This window comes from Oncorhynchus masou, unplaced genomic scaffold (genome assembly GCF_036934945.1).
Source record: "Oncorhynchus masou masou isolate Uvic2021 unplaced genomic scaffold, UVic_Omas_1.1 unplaced_scaffold_936, whole genome shotgun sequence".
NCBI classification, from domain to species: Eukaryota; Metazoa; Chordata; class Actinopteri; order Salmoniformes; family Salmonidae; genus Oncorhynchus; species Oncorhynchus masou.
The window spans coordinates 138,938-157,500 of NW_027015848.1; the positions used below are offsets into that span (position 1 = coordinate 138,938).

The following is an 18,563-nucleotide window of genomic DNA, read 5'->3' on the forward strand; positions in this document are numbered from 1 at the left end:
TCCTATCAGGGTAAGACCTCTAGAGACCCTCCTATCAGGGTAAGACCTCTATAGACCCTCCTATCAGGGTAAGACCTCTACATATAGAGACCCTCCTATCAGGGTAAGACCTCTACATATAGAGACCCTCCTATCAGGGTAAGACCTCTAGAGGCCCTCCTATCAGGGTAAGACCTCTAGAGACCCTCCTATCAGGGTAAGACCTCTATAGACCCTCCTATCAGGGTAAGACCTCTAGAGACCCTCCTATCAGGGTCAGACCTCTAGAGACCCTCCTATCAGGGTAAGACCTCTAGAGACCCTCCTATCAGGGTCAGACCTCTAGAGACCCTCCTATCAGGGTCAGACCTCTATAGACCCTCCTATCAGGGTAAGACCTCTAGAGACCCTCCTATCAGGGTAAGACCTCTATCGACCCTCCTATCAGGGTAAGACCTCTAGAGACCCTCCTATCAGGGTAAGACCTCTAGAGACCCTCCTATCAGGGTAAGACCTCTATAGACCCTCCTATCAGGGTAAGACCTCTACATATAGAGACCCTCCTATCAGGGTAAGACCTCTAGAGACCCTCCTATCAGGGTAAGACCTCTAGAGACCCTCCTATCAGGGTAAGACCTCTATAGACCCTCCTATCAGGGTAAGACCTCTAGAGACCCTCCTATCAGGGTAAGACCTCTAGAGACCCTCCTATCAGGGTAAGACCTCTATAGACCCTCCTATCAGGGTAAGACCTCTAGAGACCCTCCTATCAGGGTAAGACCTCTATAGACCCTCCTATCAGGGTAAGACCTCTACATATAGAGACTCTCCTATCAGGGTAAGACCTCTAGAGACCCTCCTATCAGGGTAAGACCTCTATAGACCCTCCTATCAGGGTAAGACCTCTAGAGACCCTCCTATCAGGGTAAGACCTCTAGAGACCCTCCTATCAGGGTAAGATCAAATCAAATCAAATCAAATTTATTTATATAGCCCTTCGTACATCAGCTGATATCTCAAAGTGCTGTACAGAAACCCAGCCTAAAACCCCAAACAGCAAGCAATGCAGGTGTAGAAGCACGGTGGCTAGGAAAAACTCCCTAGAAAAGCCAAAACCTAGGAAGAAACCTAGAGAGGAACCAGGCTATGTGGGGTGGCCAGTCCTCTTCTGGCTGTGCCGGGTAGAGATTATAACAGAACATGGCCAAGATGTTCAAATGTTCATAAATGACCAGCATGGTCGAATAATAATAAGGCAGAACAGTTGAAACTGGAGCAGCAGCACGGCCAGGTGGACTGGGGACAGCAAGGAGTCATCATGTCAAGTAGTCCTGGGGCATGGTCCTAGGGCTCAGGTCAGTTGAAACTGGAGCAGCAGCACGGCCAGGTGGACTGGGGACAGCAAGGAGTCATCATGTCAGGTAGTCCTGGGGCATGGTCCTAGGGCTCAGGTCCTCCGAGAGAGAAGGAGAGAATTAGAGAACGCACACTTAGATTCACACAGGACACCGAATTGGACAGGAGAAGTACTCCAGATATAACAAACTGACCCCAGCCCCCCGACACATAAACTACTGCAGCATAAATACTGAAGGCTGAGACAGGAGGGGTCAGGAGACACTGTGGCCCCACCCGAGGACACCCCCGGACAGGGCCAAACAGGAAGGATATAACCCCACCCACTATGCCAAAGCACAGCCCCCACACCACTGGAGGGATATCTTCAACCACCAACTTACCATCCTGAGACAAAGCTGAGTATAGCCCGCAAAGATCTCCGCCACGGCACAACCCAAGGGGGGGCGCCAACCCAGACAGGATGACCACATCAGTGAATCAACCCACTCAGGTGACGCACCCCCTCAGGGACGGCATGAGAGAGCCCCAGCAAGCCAGTGACTCAGCCCCTGTAATAGGGTTAGAGGCAGAGAATCCCAGTGGAAAGAGGGGAACCGGCCAGGCAGAGACAGCAAGGGTGGTTCGTTGCTCCAGAGCCTTTCCGTTCACCTTCCCACTCCTGGGCCAGACTACACTCAATCATATGACCCACTGAAGAGATGAGTCTTCAGTAAAGACTTAAAGGTTGAGACCGAGTTTGCGTCTCTGACATGGGTAGGCAGACCGTTCCATAAAAATGGAGCTCTATAGGAGAAAGCCCTGCCTCCAGCTGTTTGCTTAGAAATTCTAGGGACAATTAGGAGGCCTGCGTCTTGTGACCGTAGCGTACGTGTAGGTATGTACGGCAGGACCAAATCAGAGAGATAGGTAGGAGCAAGCCCATGCAATGCTTTGTAGGTTAGCAGTAAAACCTTGAAATCAGCCCTTGCTTTGACAGGAAGCCAGTGTAGGGAGGCTAGCACTGGAGTAATATGATCAAATTTTTTGGTTCTAGTCAGGATTCTAGCAGCCGTATTTAGCACTAACTGAAGTTTATTTAGTGCTTTATCCGGGTAGCCGGAAAGTAGAGCATTGCAGTAGTCTAACCTAGAAGTGACAAAAGCATGGATTAATTTTTCTGCATCATTTTTGGACAGAAAGTTTCTGATTTTTGCAATGTTACGTAGATGGAAAAAAGCTGTCCTTGAAATGGTCTTGATATGTTCTTCAAAAGAGAGATCAGGGTCCAGAGTAACGCCGAGGTCCTTCACAGTTTTATTTGAGATGACTGTACAACCATTAAGATTAATTGTCAGATTCAACAGAAGATCTCTTTGTTTCTTGGGACCTAGAACAAGCATCTCTGTTTTATCCGAGTTTAAAAGTAGAAAGTTTGCTGCCATCCACTTCCTTATGTCTGAAACACATGCTTCTAGCGAGGGCAATTTTGGGGCTTCACCATGTTTCATTGAAATGTACAGCTGTGTATCATCCGCATAGCAGTGAAAGTTAACATTATGTTTTCGAATAACATCCCCAAGAGGTAAAATATATAGTGAAAACAACAGCGGTCCTAAAACGGAACCTTGAGGAACACCGAAATTTACAGTTGATTTGTCAGAGGACAAACCATCCACAGAGACAAACTGATATCTTTCCGACAGATAAGATCTAAACCAGGCCAGAACTTGACCGTGTAGACCAATTTGGGTTTCCAATCTCTCCAAAAGAATGTGGTGATCGATGGTATCAAAAGCAGCACTAAGGTCTAGGAGCACGAGGACAGATGCAGAGCCTCGGTCCGATGCCATTAAAATGTCATTTACCACCTTCACAAGTGCCGTCTCAGTGCTATGATGGGGTCTAAAACCAGACTGAAGCATTTCATATACATTGTTTGTCTTCAGGAAGGCAGTGAGTTGCTGAGCAACAGCCTTTTCTAAGATTTTTGAGAGGAATGGAAGATTCGATATAGGCCGATAGTTTTTTATATTTTCTGGGTCAAGGTTTGGCTTTTTCAAGAGAGGCTTTATTACTGCCACTTTTAGTGAGTTTGGTACACATCCGGTGGATAGAGAGCCGTTTATTATGTTCAACATAGGAGGGCCAAGCACAGGAAGCAGCTCTTTCAGTAGTTTAGTTGGAATAGGGTCCAGTAAGCAGCTTGAAGGTTTAGAGGCCATGATTATTTTCATCATTGTGTCAAGAGATATAGTACTAAAACACTTGAGCGTCTCTCTTGATCCTAGGTCCACGCAGAGTTGTGCAGACTCAGGACAACTGAGCTTTGAAGGAATACGCAGATTTAAGGAGGAGTCTGTAATTTGCTTTCTAATAATCATAATTTTTTCCTCAAAGAAGTTCATGAATTTATCACTGCTAAAGTGAAAGTCATCCTCTCTTGGGGAATGCTGCTTTTTAGTTAGCTTTGCGACCGTATCAAAAAGGAATTTTGGATTGTTCTTATTGTCCTCAATTAAGTTAGAAAAATAGGATGATCGAGCAGCAGTAAGGGCTCTTCGGTACTGCACGGTACTGTCTTTCCAAGCTAGACGGAAGACTTCCAGTTTGGTGTGGCGCCATTTCCGTTCCAATTTTCTGGAAGCTTGCTTCAGAGCTCGGGTATTTTCTGTGTACCAGGGAGCTAGTTTCTTATGAGAAATGTTTTTAGTTTTTAGGGGTGCAACTGCATCTAGGGTATTGCGCAAGGTTAAATTGAGTTCCTCAGTTAGGTGGTTAACTGATTTTTGTCCTCTGGTGTCATTGGGTAGACAGAGGGAATCTGGAAGGACATCAAGGAATCTTTGTGTTGTCTGTGAATTTATAGCACGACTTTTGATGTTCCTTGGTTGGGGTCTGAGCAGATTATTTGTTGCAATTGCAAACGTAATAAAATGGTGGTCCGATAGTCCTGGATTATGAGGAAAAACATTAAGATCCACAACATTTATTCCATGGGACAAAACTAGGTCCAGCGTATGACTGTGACAGTGAGTGGGTCCAGAGACATGTTGGACAAAACCCACTGAGTCGATGATGGCTCCGAAAGCCTTTTGGAGTGGGTCTGTGGACTTTTCCATGTGAATATTAAAGTCACCAAAGATTAGAATATTATCTGCTATGACTACAAGGTCCGATAGGAATTCAGGGAACTCAGTGAGGAACGCTGTATATGACCCAGGAGGCCTGTAAACAGTAGCTATAAAAAGTGATTGAGTAGGCTGCATAGATTTCATGACTAGAAGCTCAAAAGACAAAACGTCATTTTTTTTTTTTGTAAATTGAAATTTGCTATCGTAAATGTTAGCAACACCTCCGCCTTTGCGGGATGCACGGGGGATATGGTCACTAGTGTAGCCAGGAGGTGAGGCCTCATTTAACACAGTAAATTCATCAGGCTTAAGCCATGTTTCAGTCAGGCCAATCACATCAAGATTATGATCAGTGATTAGTTCATTGACTATAATTGCCTTTGAAGTAAGGGATCTAACATTAAGTAGCCCTATTTTGAGATGTGAGGTATCATGATCTCTTTCAATAATGACAGGAATGGAGGTGGTCTTTATCCTAGTGAGATTGCTAAGGCGAACACCGCCATGTTTAGTTTTGCGCAACCTAGGTCGAGGCACAGACACGGTCTCAATGGTGATAGCTGAGCTGACTACACTGACTATGCTAGTGGCAGACTCCACTATGCTGGCAGGCTGGCTAACAGCCTGCTGCCTGGCCTGCACCCTATTTCATTGTGGAGCTAGAGGAGTTAGAGCCCTGTCTATGTTGGTAGATAAGATGAGAGCACCCCTCCAGCTAGGATGGAGTCCGTCACTCCTCAGCAGGTCAGGCTTGGTCCTGTTTGTGGGTGAGTCCCAAAAAGAGGGCCAATTATCTACAAATTCTAACTTTTCGGAGGGGCAGAAAACAGTTTTCAACCAGCGATTGAGTTGTGAGACTCTGCTGTAGAGCTCATCACTCCCCCTAACTGGGAGGGGGCCAGAGACAATTACTCGATGCCGACACATCTTTCTAGACCTCTATAGACCCTCCTATCAGGGTAAGACCTCTACATATAGAGACCCTCCTATCAGGGTTAAGACCTCTAGAGACCCTCCTATCAGGGTAAGACCTCTAGAGACCCTCCTATCAGGGTAAGACCTCTACATATAGAGACCCTCCTATCAGGGTGAGACCTCTACATATAGAGACCCTCCTATCAGGGTAAGACCTCTACATATAGAGACCCTCCTATCAGGGTGAGACCTCTACATATAGAGACCCTCCTATCAGGGTAAGACCTCTACATATAGAGACCCTCCTATCAGGGTAAGACCTCTACATATAGAGACCCTCCTATCAGGGTGAGACCTCTACATATAGAGACCCTCCTATCAGGGTAAGACCTCTACATATAGAGACCCTCCTATCAGGGTAAGACCTCTACATATAGAGACCCTCCTATCAGGGTAAGACCTCTAGAGACCCTCCTATCAGGGTAAGACCTCTAGAGACCCTCCTATCAGGGTAAGACCTCTAGAGACTCTCCTATCAGGGTAAGACCTCTACATATAGAGACCCTCCTATCAGGGTAAGACCTCTAGAGACCCTCCTATCAGGGTAAGACCTCTAGAGACCCTCCTATCAGGGTAAGACCTCTATAGACCCTCCTATCAGGGTGAGACCTCTACATATAGAGACCCTCCTATCAGGGTAAGACCTCTAGAGACCCTCCTATCAGGATAAGACCTCTACATATAGAGACCCTCCTATCAGGGTGAGACCTCTAGAGACCCTCCTATCAGGGTAAGACCTCTAGAGACCCTCCTATCAGGGTAAGACCTCTAGAGACCCTCCTATTAGGGTGAGACCTCTACATATAGAGACCCTCCTATCAGGGTGAGACCTCTAGAGACCCTCCTATCAGGGTAAGACCTCTAGAGACCCTCCTATCAGGGTAAGACCTCTAGAGACCCTCCTATCAGGGTAAGACCTCTAGAGACCCTCCTATCAGGGTAAGACCTCTATAGACCCTCCTATCAGGGTGAGACCTCTACATATAGAGACCCTCCTATCAGGGTAAGACCTCTAGAGACCCTCCTATCAGGGTGAGACCTCTAGAGACCCTCCTATCAGGGTAAGACCTCTATAGACCCTCCTATCAGGGTAAGACCTCTAGAGACCCTCCTATCAGGGTAAGACCTCTAGATATAGAGACCCTCCTATCAGGGTAAGACCTCTAGAGACCCTCCTATCAGGGTAAGACCTCTACATATAGAGACCCTCCTATCAGGGTAAGACCTCTATAGACCCTTCTATCAGGGTAAGACCTCTAGAGACCCTCCTATCAGGGTAAGACCTCTAGAGACCCTCCTATCAGGGTCAGACCTCTAGAGACCCTCCTATCAGGGTGAGACCTCTACATATAGAGACCCTCCTATCAGGGTAAGACCTCTAGAGACCCTCCTATCAGGGTAAGACCTCTATAGACCCTCCTATCAGGGTAAGACCTCTAGAGACCCTCCTATTAGGGTGAGACCTCTAGAGTCCCTCCTATCAGGGTAAGACCTCTAGAGACCCTCCTATCAGGGTAAGACCTCTACATATAGAGACCCTCCTATCAGGGTAAGACCTCTAGAGACCCTCCTATCAGGGTAAGACCTCTAGAGACCCTCCTATCAGGGTCAGACCTCTATAGACCCTCCTATCAGGGTAAGACCTCTAGAGACCCTCCTATCAGGGTAAGACCTCTAGAGACCCTCCTATCAGGGTAAGACCTCTACATATAGAGACCCTCCTATCAGGGTCAGACCTCTATAGACCCTCCTATCAGGGTAAGACCTCTATAGACCCTCCTATCAGGGTGAGACCTCTAGATATAGAGACCCTCCTATCAGGGTCAGACCTCTACATATAGAGACCCTCCTATCAGGGTCAGACCTCTATAGACCCTCCTATCGGGGTCAGACCTCTAGAGACCCTCCTATCAGGGTGAGACCTCTAGATATAGAGACCCTCCTATCAGGGTCAGACCTCTAGATATAGAGACACTCCTATCAGGGTGAGACCTCTAGATATAGAGACACTCCTATCAGGGTCAGACCTCTAGATATAGAGACCCTCCTATCAGGGTCAGACCTCTAGATATAGAGACCCTCCTATCAGGGTCAGACCTCTAGATATAGAGACCCTCCTATCAGGGTAAGACCTCTAGAGACCCTCCTATCAGGGTAAGACCTCTAGAGACCCTCCTATCAGGGTCAGACCTCTAGAGACCCTCCTATCAGGGTGAGACCTCTAGAGACCCTCCTATCAGGGTAAGACCTCTAGAGACCCTCCAATCAGGGTAAGACCTCTAGAGACCCTCCTATCAGGGTAAGACCTCTAGAGACCCTCCTATCAGGGTAAGACCTCTAGAGACCCTCCTATCAGGGTCAGACCTCTAGAGACCCTCCTATCAGGGTCAGACCTCTAGAGACCCTCCTATCAGGGTCAGACCTCTACATATAGAGACCCTCCTATCAGGGTCAGACCTCTAGATATAGAGACCCTCCTATCAGGGTAAGACCTCTAGAGACCCTCCTATCAGGGTCAGACCTCTACATATAGAGACCCTCCTATCAGGGTCAGACCTCTATAGACCCTCCTATCAGGGTAAGACCTCTATAGACCCTCCTATCAGGGTCAGACCTCTAGATATAGAGACCCTCCTATCAGGGTCAGACCTCTACATATAGAGACCCTCCTATCAGGGTCAGACCTCTACATATAGAGACCCTCCTATCAGGGTAAGACCTCTAGAGACCCTCCTATCAGGGTCAGACCTCTAGAGACCCTCCTATCAGGGTCAGACCTCTACATATAGAGACCCTCCTATCAGGGTAAGACCTCTAGAGACCCTCCTATCAGGGTCAGACCTCTACATATAGAGACCCTCCTATCAGGGTCAGACCTCTATAGACCCTCCTATCAGGGTAAGACCTCTATAGACCCTCCTATCAGGGTGAGACCTCTACATATAGAGACCCTCCTATCAGGGTGAGACCTCTAGAGGCCCTCCTATCAGGGTCAGACCTCTAGAGACCCTCCTATCAGGGTAAGACCTCTAGAGACCCTCCTATCAGGGTAAGACCTCTACATATAGAGACCCTCCTATCAGGGTGAGACCTCTACATATAGAGACCCTCCTATCAGGGTGCACTCTATAGGGAATAGGGCCCTGGTCTGGTGCACTATATAGGGAATAAAGTGCAATTTGGGCAGTGCCCTAAGAGTCTGCGTCCCAATCATGTCCTTCCTCCTGAAGTGATTGGATTGGTGGAGGGGTGGGCAAGAGGGAGTTTCCGCTTACTGGTCATGTCCTATCAGATCCATGGAAGTTGAAGAGACCCCCCTCCTACGTGAGGAGACAGGAGAGATGATTTGGTCTGCGCCCCCCCCCCCCCGGGAACTAAAAGCATGCTGTCTCTGTTCCCTTGCAGTTCATTGGATGCGACGCGTACGGGATCTGTGTGAGAGTGTTCTGTGACTTCGGGGACCGGTTTGAGGTGTCGGACCCCACTGGAGAGGAAGCCAAGGAGATGTTTATCCAGAACATCACACAGGTACACACACGCACACACACACACACACACACACACCCTCCTCTCTGACCTCTAACCTCTGATCTGTAGGGTAACCCAGGGGTGGTAACCTGCATGGACAGCAGGACCCACGGCCTCCAGACTGGACAGTGTGTTCTCTTCAGAGAGGTCAACGGCATGGACACACTCAACGGCACCGCGCGACAGGTCACAGGTACTGATACGACAGGTCACAGCTACTGATACGACAGGTCACAGGTACTGATACGACAGGCTTATGACATGTCATAGGTACTGATACGACAGGTCACAGCTACTGATACGACAGGCCACAGGTACTGATACGACAGGCCACAGCTACTGATACGACAGGTCACAGGTACTGATACAACAGGCCAATCACAGGTACTGATACGACAGGCCAATCACAGGTGCTGATACGACAGGTCACAGGTACTGATACGACAGGCCACAGCTACTGATACGACAGGTCACAGGTACTGATACAACAGGCCAATCACAGGTACTGATACGACAGGCCAATCACAGGTGCTGATACGACAGGTCACAGGTACTGATACGACAGGTCACAGCTACTGATACGACAGGTCACAGGTACTGATACGACAGGTCACAGCTACTGATACGACAGGTCACAGCTACTGATACGACAGGTCACAGCTACTGATACGTCAGTCCTATGACAGGTCACAGGTGCTGATACGACAGGTCACAGGTACTGATACGACAGGCCAATGACAGGTCACAGGTACTGATACGACAGTCCTATGACAGGTCATAGGTCCTGATACGACAGTCCTATGACAGCTCACAGGTACTGATACGACAGTCTTATGACAGGTCACAGGTACTGATACGACAGGCCTATGACAGGTCACAGGTGCTGATACGTCACTCCTATGACAGGTCACAGGCAGGAGAAGGTTGTATCACTGATTGTAATGTTTGTCTGTGTCACTCCTATGACAGGTCACAGGCAGGAGAAGGTTGTATCACTGATTGTAATGTTTGTCTGTGTCAGTCCTATGACAGGTCACAGGTGCTGATACGACAGTCCTATGACAGGTCACAGGCAGGAGAAGGTTGTATCACTGATTGTAATGTGTGTCTGTGTCAGTCCTATGACAGGTCACAGGCAGGAGAAGGTTGTGTCACTGATTGTAATGTGTGTCTGTGTCACTCCTATGACAGGTCACAGGCAGGAGAAGGTTGTATCACTGATTGTAATGTGTGTCTGTGTCAGTCCTATGACAGGTCACAGGCAGGAGAAGGTTGTATCACTGATTGTAATGTGTGTCTGTGTCACTCCTATGACAGGTCACAGGCAGGAGAAGGTTGTATCACTGATTGTAATGTCTGTGTCAGTCCTCTCCCCCTACAGTTTCACCGTAGGGGACACGTCCTCTCTGCAGCCCTATGCACACGGAGGCTTCTTCCTGCTGGTCAAAACCCCCAGAACGTACAGCTTCGTAAGTAACACGACCACGACACGACAGCAGTACGACGTTCATTAAACGACATAACACATGCGTCGTACTGCCGTCATACTGCCGTCATACTGCCTCATATGGTGTCATACTGCCTCGTACTGCCTCATATGGTGTCATACTGCCTCGTACTGCCGTCGTACTGCCTCATACTGCCTCGTACTGCCGTCATACTGCCGTCATACTGCCTCGTATTGCCTCATACTGCCTCGTACTGCCTCATATGGTGTCATACTGCCTCGTACTGCCTTGTACTGCCTCACACGGTTTCATACTGCCTCATACTGCCTCATACGGTGTCGTACTGCCTCACACGGTGTCATACTGCCTCATACTGCCTCGTACTGCCTCATACTGCCTCATACGGTGTCATACTGCCTCATACGGTGTCATACTGCCTCATACTGCCTCATACGGTGTCATACTGCCTCATACTGCCTCATACGGTGTCATACTGCCATCATACTGCCTCGTACTGCCTCGTACAGTGTCATACTGCCTCATACGGTGTCATACTGCCGTCGTACTGCCTCGTACTGCCTCATACGGTGTCATACTGCCTCATACGGTGTCATACTGCCTCATACGGTGTCATACTGCCTCATACGGTGTCATACTGCCTCATACGGTGTCATACTGCCTCATACGGTGTCATACTGCCTCATACGGTGTCATACTGCCTCATACGGTGTCATACTGCCTCATACGGTGTCATACTGCCTCATACTGTCATCATACTGTCGTCATACTGCCGTCGTACTGTCGTCATACTGCCGTCATACTGCCTCATACTGCGTTATACTGCCTCATACTGCCTCATACAGTGTCATACGGCGTTGGACTAGTAACCGGAAGGTTGCAAGTTCAAATCCCGAGCTGTCGTTCTGCTCCTGAACAGGCAGTTAACCCACTGTTCCTAGACCAGTTAACCCCACTGTTCCTAGACCAGTTAACCCCACTGTTCCTAGACCAGTTAACCCCACTGTTCCTAGACCAGTTAACCCACTGTTCCTAGACCAGTTAACCCACTGTTCCTAGACCAGTTAACCCACTGTTCCTAGACCAGTTAACCCCACTGTTCCTAGACCAGTTAACCCCACTGTTCCTAGACCAGTTAACCCCACTGTTCCTAGACCAGTTAACCCCACTGTTCCTAGACCAGTTAACCCCACTGTTCCTAGACCAGTTAAACCCACTGTTCCTAGACCAGTTAACCCCACTGTTCCTAGACCAGTTAACCCCACTGTTCCTAGACCAGTTAACCCACTGTTCCTAGACCAGGTAACCCCACTGTTCCTAGACCAGTTAACCCACTGTTCCTAGACCAGTTAACCCACTGTTCCTAGACCAGTTAACCCCACTGTTCCTAGACCAGTTAACCCCACTGTTCCTAGACCAGTTAACCCCACTGTTCCTAGACCAGTTAACCCCACTGTTCCTAGACCAGTTAACCCCACTGTTCCTAGACCAGTTAACCCCACTGTTCCTAGACCAGTTAAACCCACTGTTCCTAGACCAGTTAACCCCACTGTTCCTAGAGCAGTTAACCCCACTGTTCCTAGACCAGTTAACCCCACTGTTCCTAGACCAGTTAACCCACTGTTCCTAGACCAGGTAACCCCACTGTTCCTAGACCAGTTAACCCACTGTTCCTAGACCAGTTAACCCCACTGTTCCTAGGCCGTCATTGTAAATAAATACACATTTCCGATACTTTCTGTATTTATAATGTTCTATATGTTGACCAAGTTGCCTGCTGATTGTTTTGGGGCTGATATCAACAGTGGACGAATGAAACACACAGCAAAAGACAGTTTTGCAGTGGTCTTTTCCTTAAATGTCTCTGTCCGTGTCTCTGTCCGTGTCCGTGTCTCTGTCCGTGTCCGTGTCTCTGTCCGTGTCCGTGTCTCTGTCCGTGTCTCTCTGTCCGTGTCTCTCTGTCTGTGTGTCTCTGTCCGTGTCTCTGTCCGTGTCTCTCTGTCCGTGTCTCTCTGTCTGTGTGTCTCTGTCCGTGTGTTTCTGTCCGTGTCTCTGTCCGTGTCTCTCTGTCCGTGTCTCTCTGTCCGTGTCTCTCTGTCCGTGTCTCTGTCCGTGTCTCTGTCCGTGTTTCTGTCCGTGTCTCTCTGTCCGTGTCTCTCTGTCCGTGTCTCTGTCCGTGTCTCTCTGTCCGTGTCTCTCTGTCCGTGTCTCTCTGTCCGTGTCTCTCTGTCCGTGTCTCTGTCCGTGTCTCTGTCCGTGTCTCTCTGTCCGTGTCTCTCTGTCCGTGTCTCTCTGTCCGTGTGTCTCTGTCCGTGTCTCTCTGTCCGTGTCTCTCTGTCCGTGTCTCTCTGTCCGTGTCTCTCTGTCCGTGTCTCCTCTGTCCGTGTGTCTCTGTCCGTGTGTCTCTGTCCGTGTGTCTCTGTCCGTGTGTCTCTGTCCGTGTCTCTGTCCGTGTCTCCTCTGTCCGTGTCTCTGTCCGTGTCTCTGTCCGTGTCTCTGTCCGTGTCTCCTCTGTCCGTGTCTCTGTCCGTGTGTCTCTTCAGGAGACGATGGAGCAGCAGCTGTCTGAGCCTCAGGTCCTGACTCCCGACTTCAGCAAACCAGAGGTGAGAGGTCATAGGTCAGCTCCAGTGTGCTGTGTGTTTGATCTGCTGTGCGTTGGAGCCGTCTCTGAGCAGTTTCCTGTTTTGTCCATTGTGAATGTGTCCCTCAGGCCCCGCTGCAGATCCATGCCGCCATGCTGGCTCTTGATGCCTTCCAGGAGCAACACAACAGACTGCCCAATATTGGGTAACACAACCCCTAGTCCATACCCTCTACCCTCTAGTCCCTCCACCTAGCCCCTCCCCCCGACCCATACTCCCTCGCCCCTCCCCCTACTCCCAAGCCCCTCCCCCTGGCACCGACCCTCTAGCCCCGACCCCCGACCCCTACTTCCTGTGTAGCTGGTTGGTCCCTTGCCCCTACTTCCTCTATAGCTGGTTGGTCCCTAGCCCCTACTTCCTCTATAGCTGGTTGGTCCCTAGCCCCTACTTCCTCTATAGCTGGTTGGTCCCTTGCCCCTACTTCCTCTATAGCTGGTTGGTCCCTAGCCCCTACTTCCTGTATAGCTGGTTGGTCCCTTGCCCCTACTTCCTCTATAGCTGGTTGGTCCTGAGCCCCTACTTCCTGTAAAGCTGGTTGGTCCCTTGCCCCTACTTCCTCTATAGCTGGTTGGTCCTGAGCCCCTACTTCCTGTATAGCTGGTTGGTCCCTTGCCCCTACTTCCTCTATAGCTGGTTGGTCCCTAGCCCCTACTTCCTCTATAGCTGGTTGGTCCCTCGCCTCTACTTCCTCTATAGCTGGTTGGTCCCTCGCCTCTACTTCCTCTATAGCTGGTTGGTCCTGAGCCTCTACTTCCTCTATAGCTGGTTGGTCCTGAGCCTCTACTTCCTCTATAGCTGGTTGGTCCTGAGCCCCTACTTCCTGTAAAGCTGGTTGGTCCCTCGCCCCTACTTCCTGTATAGCTGGTTGGTCCTGAGCCCCTACTTCCTGTATAGCTGGTTGGTCCCTCGCCCCTACTTCCTCTATAGCTGGTTGGTCCTGAGCCCCTACTTCCTCTATAGCTGGTTGGTCCTGAGCCCCTACTTCCTCTATAGCTGGTTGGTCCTGAGCCCCTACTTCCTGTATAGCTGGTTGGTCCTGAGCCCCTACTTCCTGTATAGCTGGTTGGTCCTGAGCCCCTACTTCCTCTATAGCTGGTTGGTCCTGAGCCCCTACTTCCTCTATAGCTGGTTGGTCCTGAGCCCCTACTTCCTCTATAGCTGGTTGGTCCTGAGCCCCTACTTCCTGTATAGCTGGTTGGTCCTGAGCCCCTACTTCCTGTATAGCTGGTTGGTCCTGAGCCCCTACTTCCTGTAAAGCTGGTTGTGATTGGTTGTCTCCAGGTGCTGTCGGGATGCGGAGGTTCTGGTCAAACTAACAGAGGAAGTCAACCACACCTTGACAAACGGAGTGAGTGTTTCATCTACACACACTGTTGTACGTATCAGTCACACACACACACACACACACACACACACACACACACACACACACACACACACACACACACACACACACACACACTGTTGTACGTATCAACACACACACACACACACACACACACACACACACACACACACACACACACACACACACACACACACACTGTTGTATGTATCAACACACACACACACACACACACACACACTGTTGTATGTATCAACACACACACACACACACACACTGTTGTACGTATCAACACACACACACACACACACACACACACACACACACACACACACACACACTGTTGTACATATCAGCTCACACTCATGACACTCCTGTCCTCCCCTCTCCTCTCCTCTCCTCTCCTCTCCTGTCCTCCCCTCTCCTCTCCTCTCCTCTCCTCTCCTCTCCTCTCCTCTCCTCTCCTCTCCTCTCCTCTCCTCTCCTCTCCTCTCCTCTCCTCTCCCTCTCCTCTCTCTCTCCTCTCCTCTCTCCATCCCCTCTCGCCTCTTCCTCTCCAGGCTCCAGTGAATAGTGAGTTGGTGCGTTGTCTCTCCAGAACGGCGCAGGGTTCTCTCCCTCCATTGGCTGCGGCGGTGGGGGGCATTGCCAGTCAGGAGGTCCTCAAGGCCCTCACGGGGAAGTTTGCCCCACTACAGCAATGGGTAGGTCAACCTCGGAGGTGAGGAGATCTGATTGGTTGTTTGGGTAGGTCATTATTTTTCTGGTGTTAGAATTCTGATATTGTAGTCTCTCTCTCTCTCTGTCTCTGTCTCTCTCTGTCTCTCTCTCTGTCTCTCTCTCTGTCTCTCTCTGTGTCTCTGTCTCTCTCTCTGTCTCTCTCTGTCTCTCTCTCTGTCTCTCTCTGTGTCTCTGTCTCTCTCTCTGTCTCTCTCTGTCTCTCTCTCTGTCTCTCTGTCTCTCTCTGTGTCTCTCTCTGTGTCTCCTTCTCTCTCTCCCCTCCCCTCTCTCTCTACATTCTCTCTCCTCTCTTTCTAGTTCTATCTAGATGCCATAGAGGTAGTGAAACCACTACTGTCTCTATCAGCAGAGGAGTTTAGCCCCAGGTAAAACACACACACACACACACACACACACACACACACACACACACACACACACACAGAACACGACAAAGAATCTGAAACGCATAAAGATACGTGTGTGTGTGTGTGTGTGTGTGTGTGTAGGGGTGATCGGTACGACGGGCTGAGGGCCTGCATCGGGGAGACCATGTGTCTGGAACTCCACAAGCTGAGAGTCTTTATGGTGACAACCCACGCTGTTACAACCCACGCTGTCACAACCCACACTATAACAACCCACGCTGTTACAGCCCACGCTGTTACAACCCACACTATAACAACCCACACTATAACAACCCACGCTGTCACAACCCACGCTGTCACAACCCACACTATAACAACCCACGCTGTCACAACCCACACTATAACAACCCACGCTATAACAACCCACACTATAACAACCCACGCTGTCACAACCCACACTGTCACAACCCACACTATAACAACCCACACTATAACAACCCACGCTGTCACAACCCACGCTGTCACAACCCACGCTGTCACAACCCACGCTATAACAACCCACGCTGTCACAACCCACACTATAACAACACACGCTGGTACAACCCACACTATAACAACCCATGCTGTTACAACCCACGCTGTTACAACCCACACTAACAACCCACACTATAACAACCCACGCTGTCACAACCCACACTATAACAACCCACGCTGTTACAACCCACACTATAACAACCCACGCTGTCACAACCCACACTATAACAACCCACGCTGTTACAACCCACACTAACAACCCACACTATAACAACCCACGCTGTTACAACCCACGCTGTCACAACCCACACTATAACAACCCACGCTGTTACAACCCACAATATAACAACCCACACTGTTACAGCCCACGCTGTCACAACCCACACTATAACAACCCACGCTGTCACAACCCACGCTGTCACAACCCACGCTGTTACAACCCACGCTGTTACAACCCACAATGTCTCAACCCACGCTGTTACAACCCACGCTGTCTCAGCCCATGCTGTCACAACCCACACTATAACAACCCACACTATAACAACCCACGCTGTTACAACCCACACTATAACAACCCACTCTGTCACAGCCCACACTGTCACAACCCACGCTATAACAACCCACGCTGTCACAACCCACACTATAACAACCCACGCTGTCACAACCCACGCTGTCACAACCCACGCTGTTACAACCCACGCTGTTACAACCCACAATGTCTCAACCCACGCTGTTACAACCCACGCTGTCACAGCCCACACTGTCACAGCCCACACTATAACAACCCACGCTGTTACAACCCACTACTGTCTCAACCCACGCTGTTACAGCCCACACTAACAACCCACGCTGTCACAACCCACGCTGTTACAGCCCACGCTGTTACAGCCCACTACTGTCTCAGCCCACACTGTTACAACCCACGTTGTTACAACTCACACTGTCACAGCCCATGCTGTTAGAACCCACGCGGTTACAACCCACATTGTTACAACCCACTACTGTCTCAACCCACACTCTCAACCCACACTGTTACAACCCACGCTATTACAACCCACACTGTTACAACCCACACTGTTACAACCCACGTTGTTACAACCCACTACTGTCTCAACCCACACTGTCACAACCCACTACTGTCTCAACCCACGCTGTTACAACCCACACTATCACAGCCCCTGCTGTTACAACCCACGCAGTTACAACCCACAATATCTGAACCCACGCTGTTACAACCCACGCTGTTACAGCCCACTACTGTCTCAGCCCACGCTGTTACAACCCACGCTGTTACAACCCACACCTGTCTCAGCCCACGCTGTTACAACCCACGCTGTTACAACCCACACTGTTACAACCCACTACTGTCTCAGCCCACGCTGTTACAACCCACGCTGTTACAACCCACGCTGTTACAACCCACGCTGTTACAACCCACGCTGTCAAAACCCACACTGTTACAGCCCACACTATAACAACCCACACTGTCACAACCCACACTGTTACAGCCCACACTATAACAACCCACACTGTTACAACCCACACTGTTACAGCCCACACTGTTACAGCCCACGCTGTTACAGCCCACACTATAACAACCCTCGCTGTCACAGCCCACGCTATCACAGCCCACACTATAACAACCCACACTGTCACAACCCACACTGTTACAGCCCACACTATAACAACCCACGCTGTTACAACCCACACTGTTACAGCCCACACTATAACAACCCACGCTGTTACAACCCACACTGTTACAGCCCACACTGTTACAGCCCACGCTGTTACAGCCCACACTATAACAACCCTCGCTGTCACAGCCCACGCTATCACAGCCCACTACTGTTACAACCCACGCTGTTACAGCCCACTACTGTTACAACCCACGCTGTTACAGCCCACTGCTGTCTCAACCCACGCTGTTACGACCCACACTATCACAGCCCACGGGGTTACAAACCACACTGTTAAAACCCACATGTATCAGTTCCCACACTAATACAGGGGTCCCCAAACCTTTTTGGCCTTTGACCCCATGTTGATATCTGAATATGTGACCCCATCATCTGAAAACAAGTTGCTTTGATGGTCTGTCCCAAATCAGTGTGTCAGTCTTTGGACAGTTTAGCGGAAGGAAGGAAGGAAGGAAGGAAGGAAGGAAGGATGGTTTGGAGGGACTGATGGTGTAGTTGATGACAGTTTACCTGAAGGAAGGAAGGAAGGAAGGAAGGAAGGATGGTTTGGAGGGACTGAGGGTGTAGTTGATGACAGTTTACCTGAAGGAAGGAAGGAAGGAAGGAAGGAAGGAAGGAAGGAAGGAAGGAAGGAAGGAAGGAAGGATGGTTTGAAGGGACTGAGGGTGTAGTTGATGACAGTTTACCTGAAGGAAGGAAGTAAGGAAGGAAGGATGGTTTGAAGGGTCTGAGGGTGTAGTTGATGACAGTTTACCTGAAGGAAGGAAGGAAGGAAGGAAGGAAGGAAGGAAGGAAGGAAGGGAGGGAGGGAGGAAGGAAGGAAGGAAGGATGGTTTG

At 49.7% G+C, this 18,563-nt stretch overlaps 1 protein-coding gene across 2 annotated transcripts in view; it reads left to right on the forward strand.

Moving 5' to 3' along the window:
• uba6 (ubiquitin like modifier activating enzyme 6) overlaps window positions 1-18,563 on the forward strand; it is a 92,223-nt gene that overhangs the window by 9,936 nt on the left and 63,724 nt on the right. For both annotated transcript variants that reach the window (XM_064964195.1, XM_064964196.1), the window contains exons 8-16: window positions 8,829-8,951; window positions 9,021-9,144; window positions 10,317-10,420; window positions 12,961-13,023; window positions 13,131-13,207; window positions 14,344-14,410; window positions 14,968-15,111; window positions 15,446-15,513; window positions 15,637-15,715. In XM_064964195.1, coding sequence (XP_064820267.1) covers window positions 8,829-8,951; window positions 9,021-9,144; window positions 10,317-10,420; window positions 12,961-13,023; window positions 13,131-13,207; window positions 14,344-14,410; window positions 14,968-15,111; window positions 15,446-15,513; window positions 15,637-15,715 — 849 coding nt within the window. The remainder of the gene's footprint in view (window positions 1-8,828; window positions 8,952-9,020; window positions 9,145-10,316; window positions 10,421-12,960; window positions 13,024-13,130; window positions 13,208-14,343; window positions 14,411-14,967; window positions 15,112-15,445; window positions 15,514-15,636; window positions 15,716-18,563) is intronic.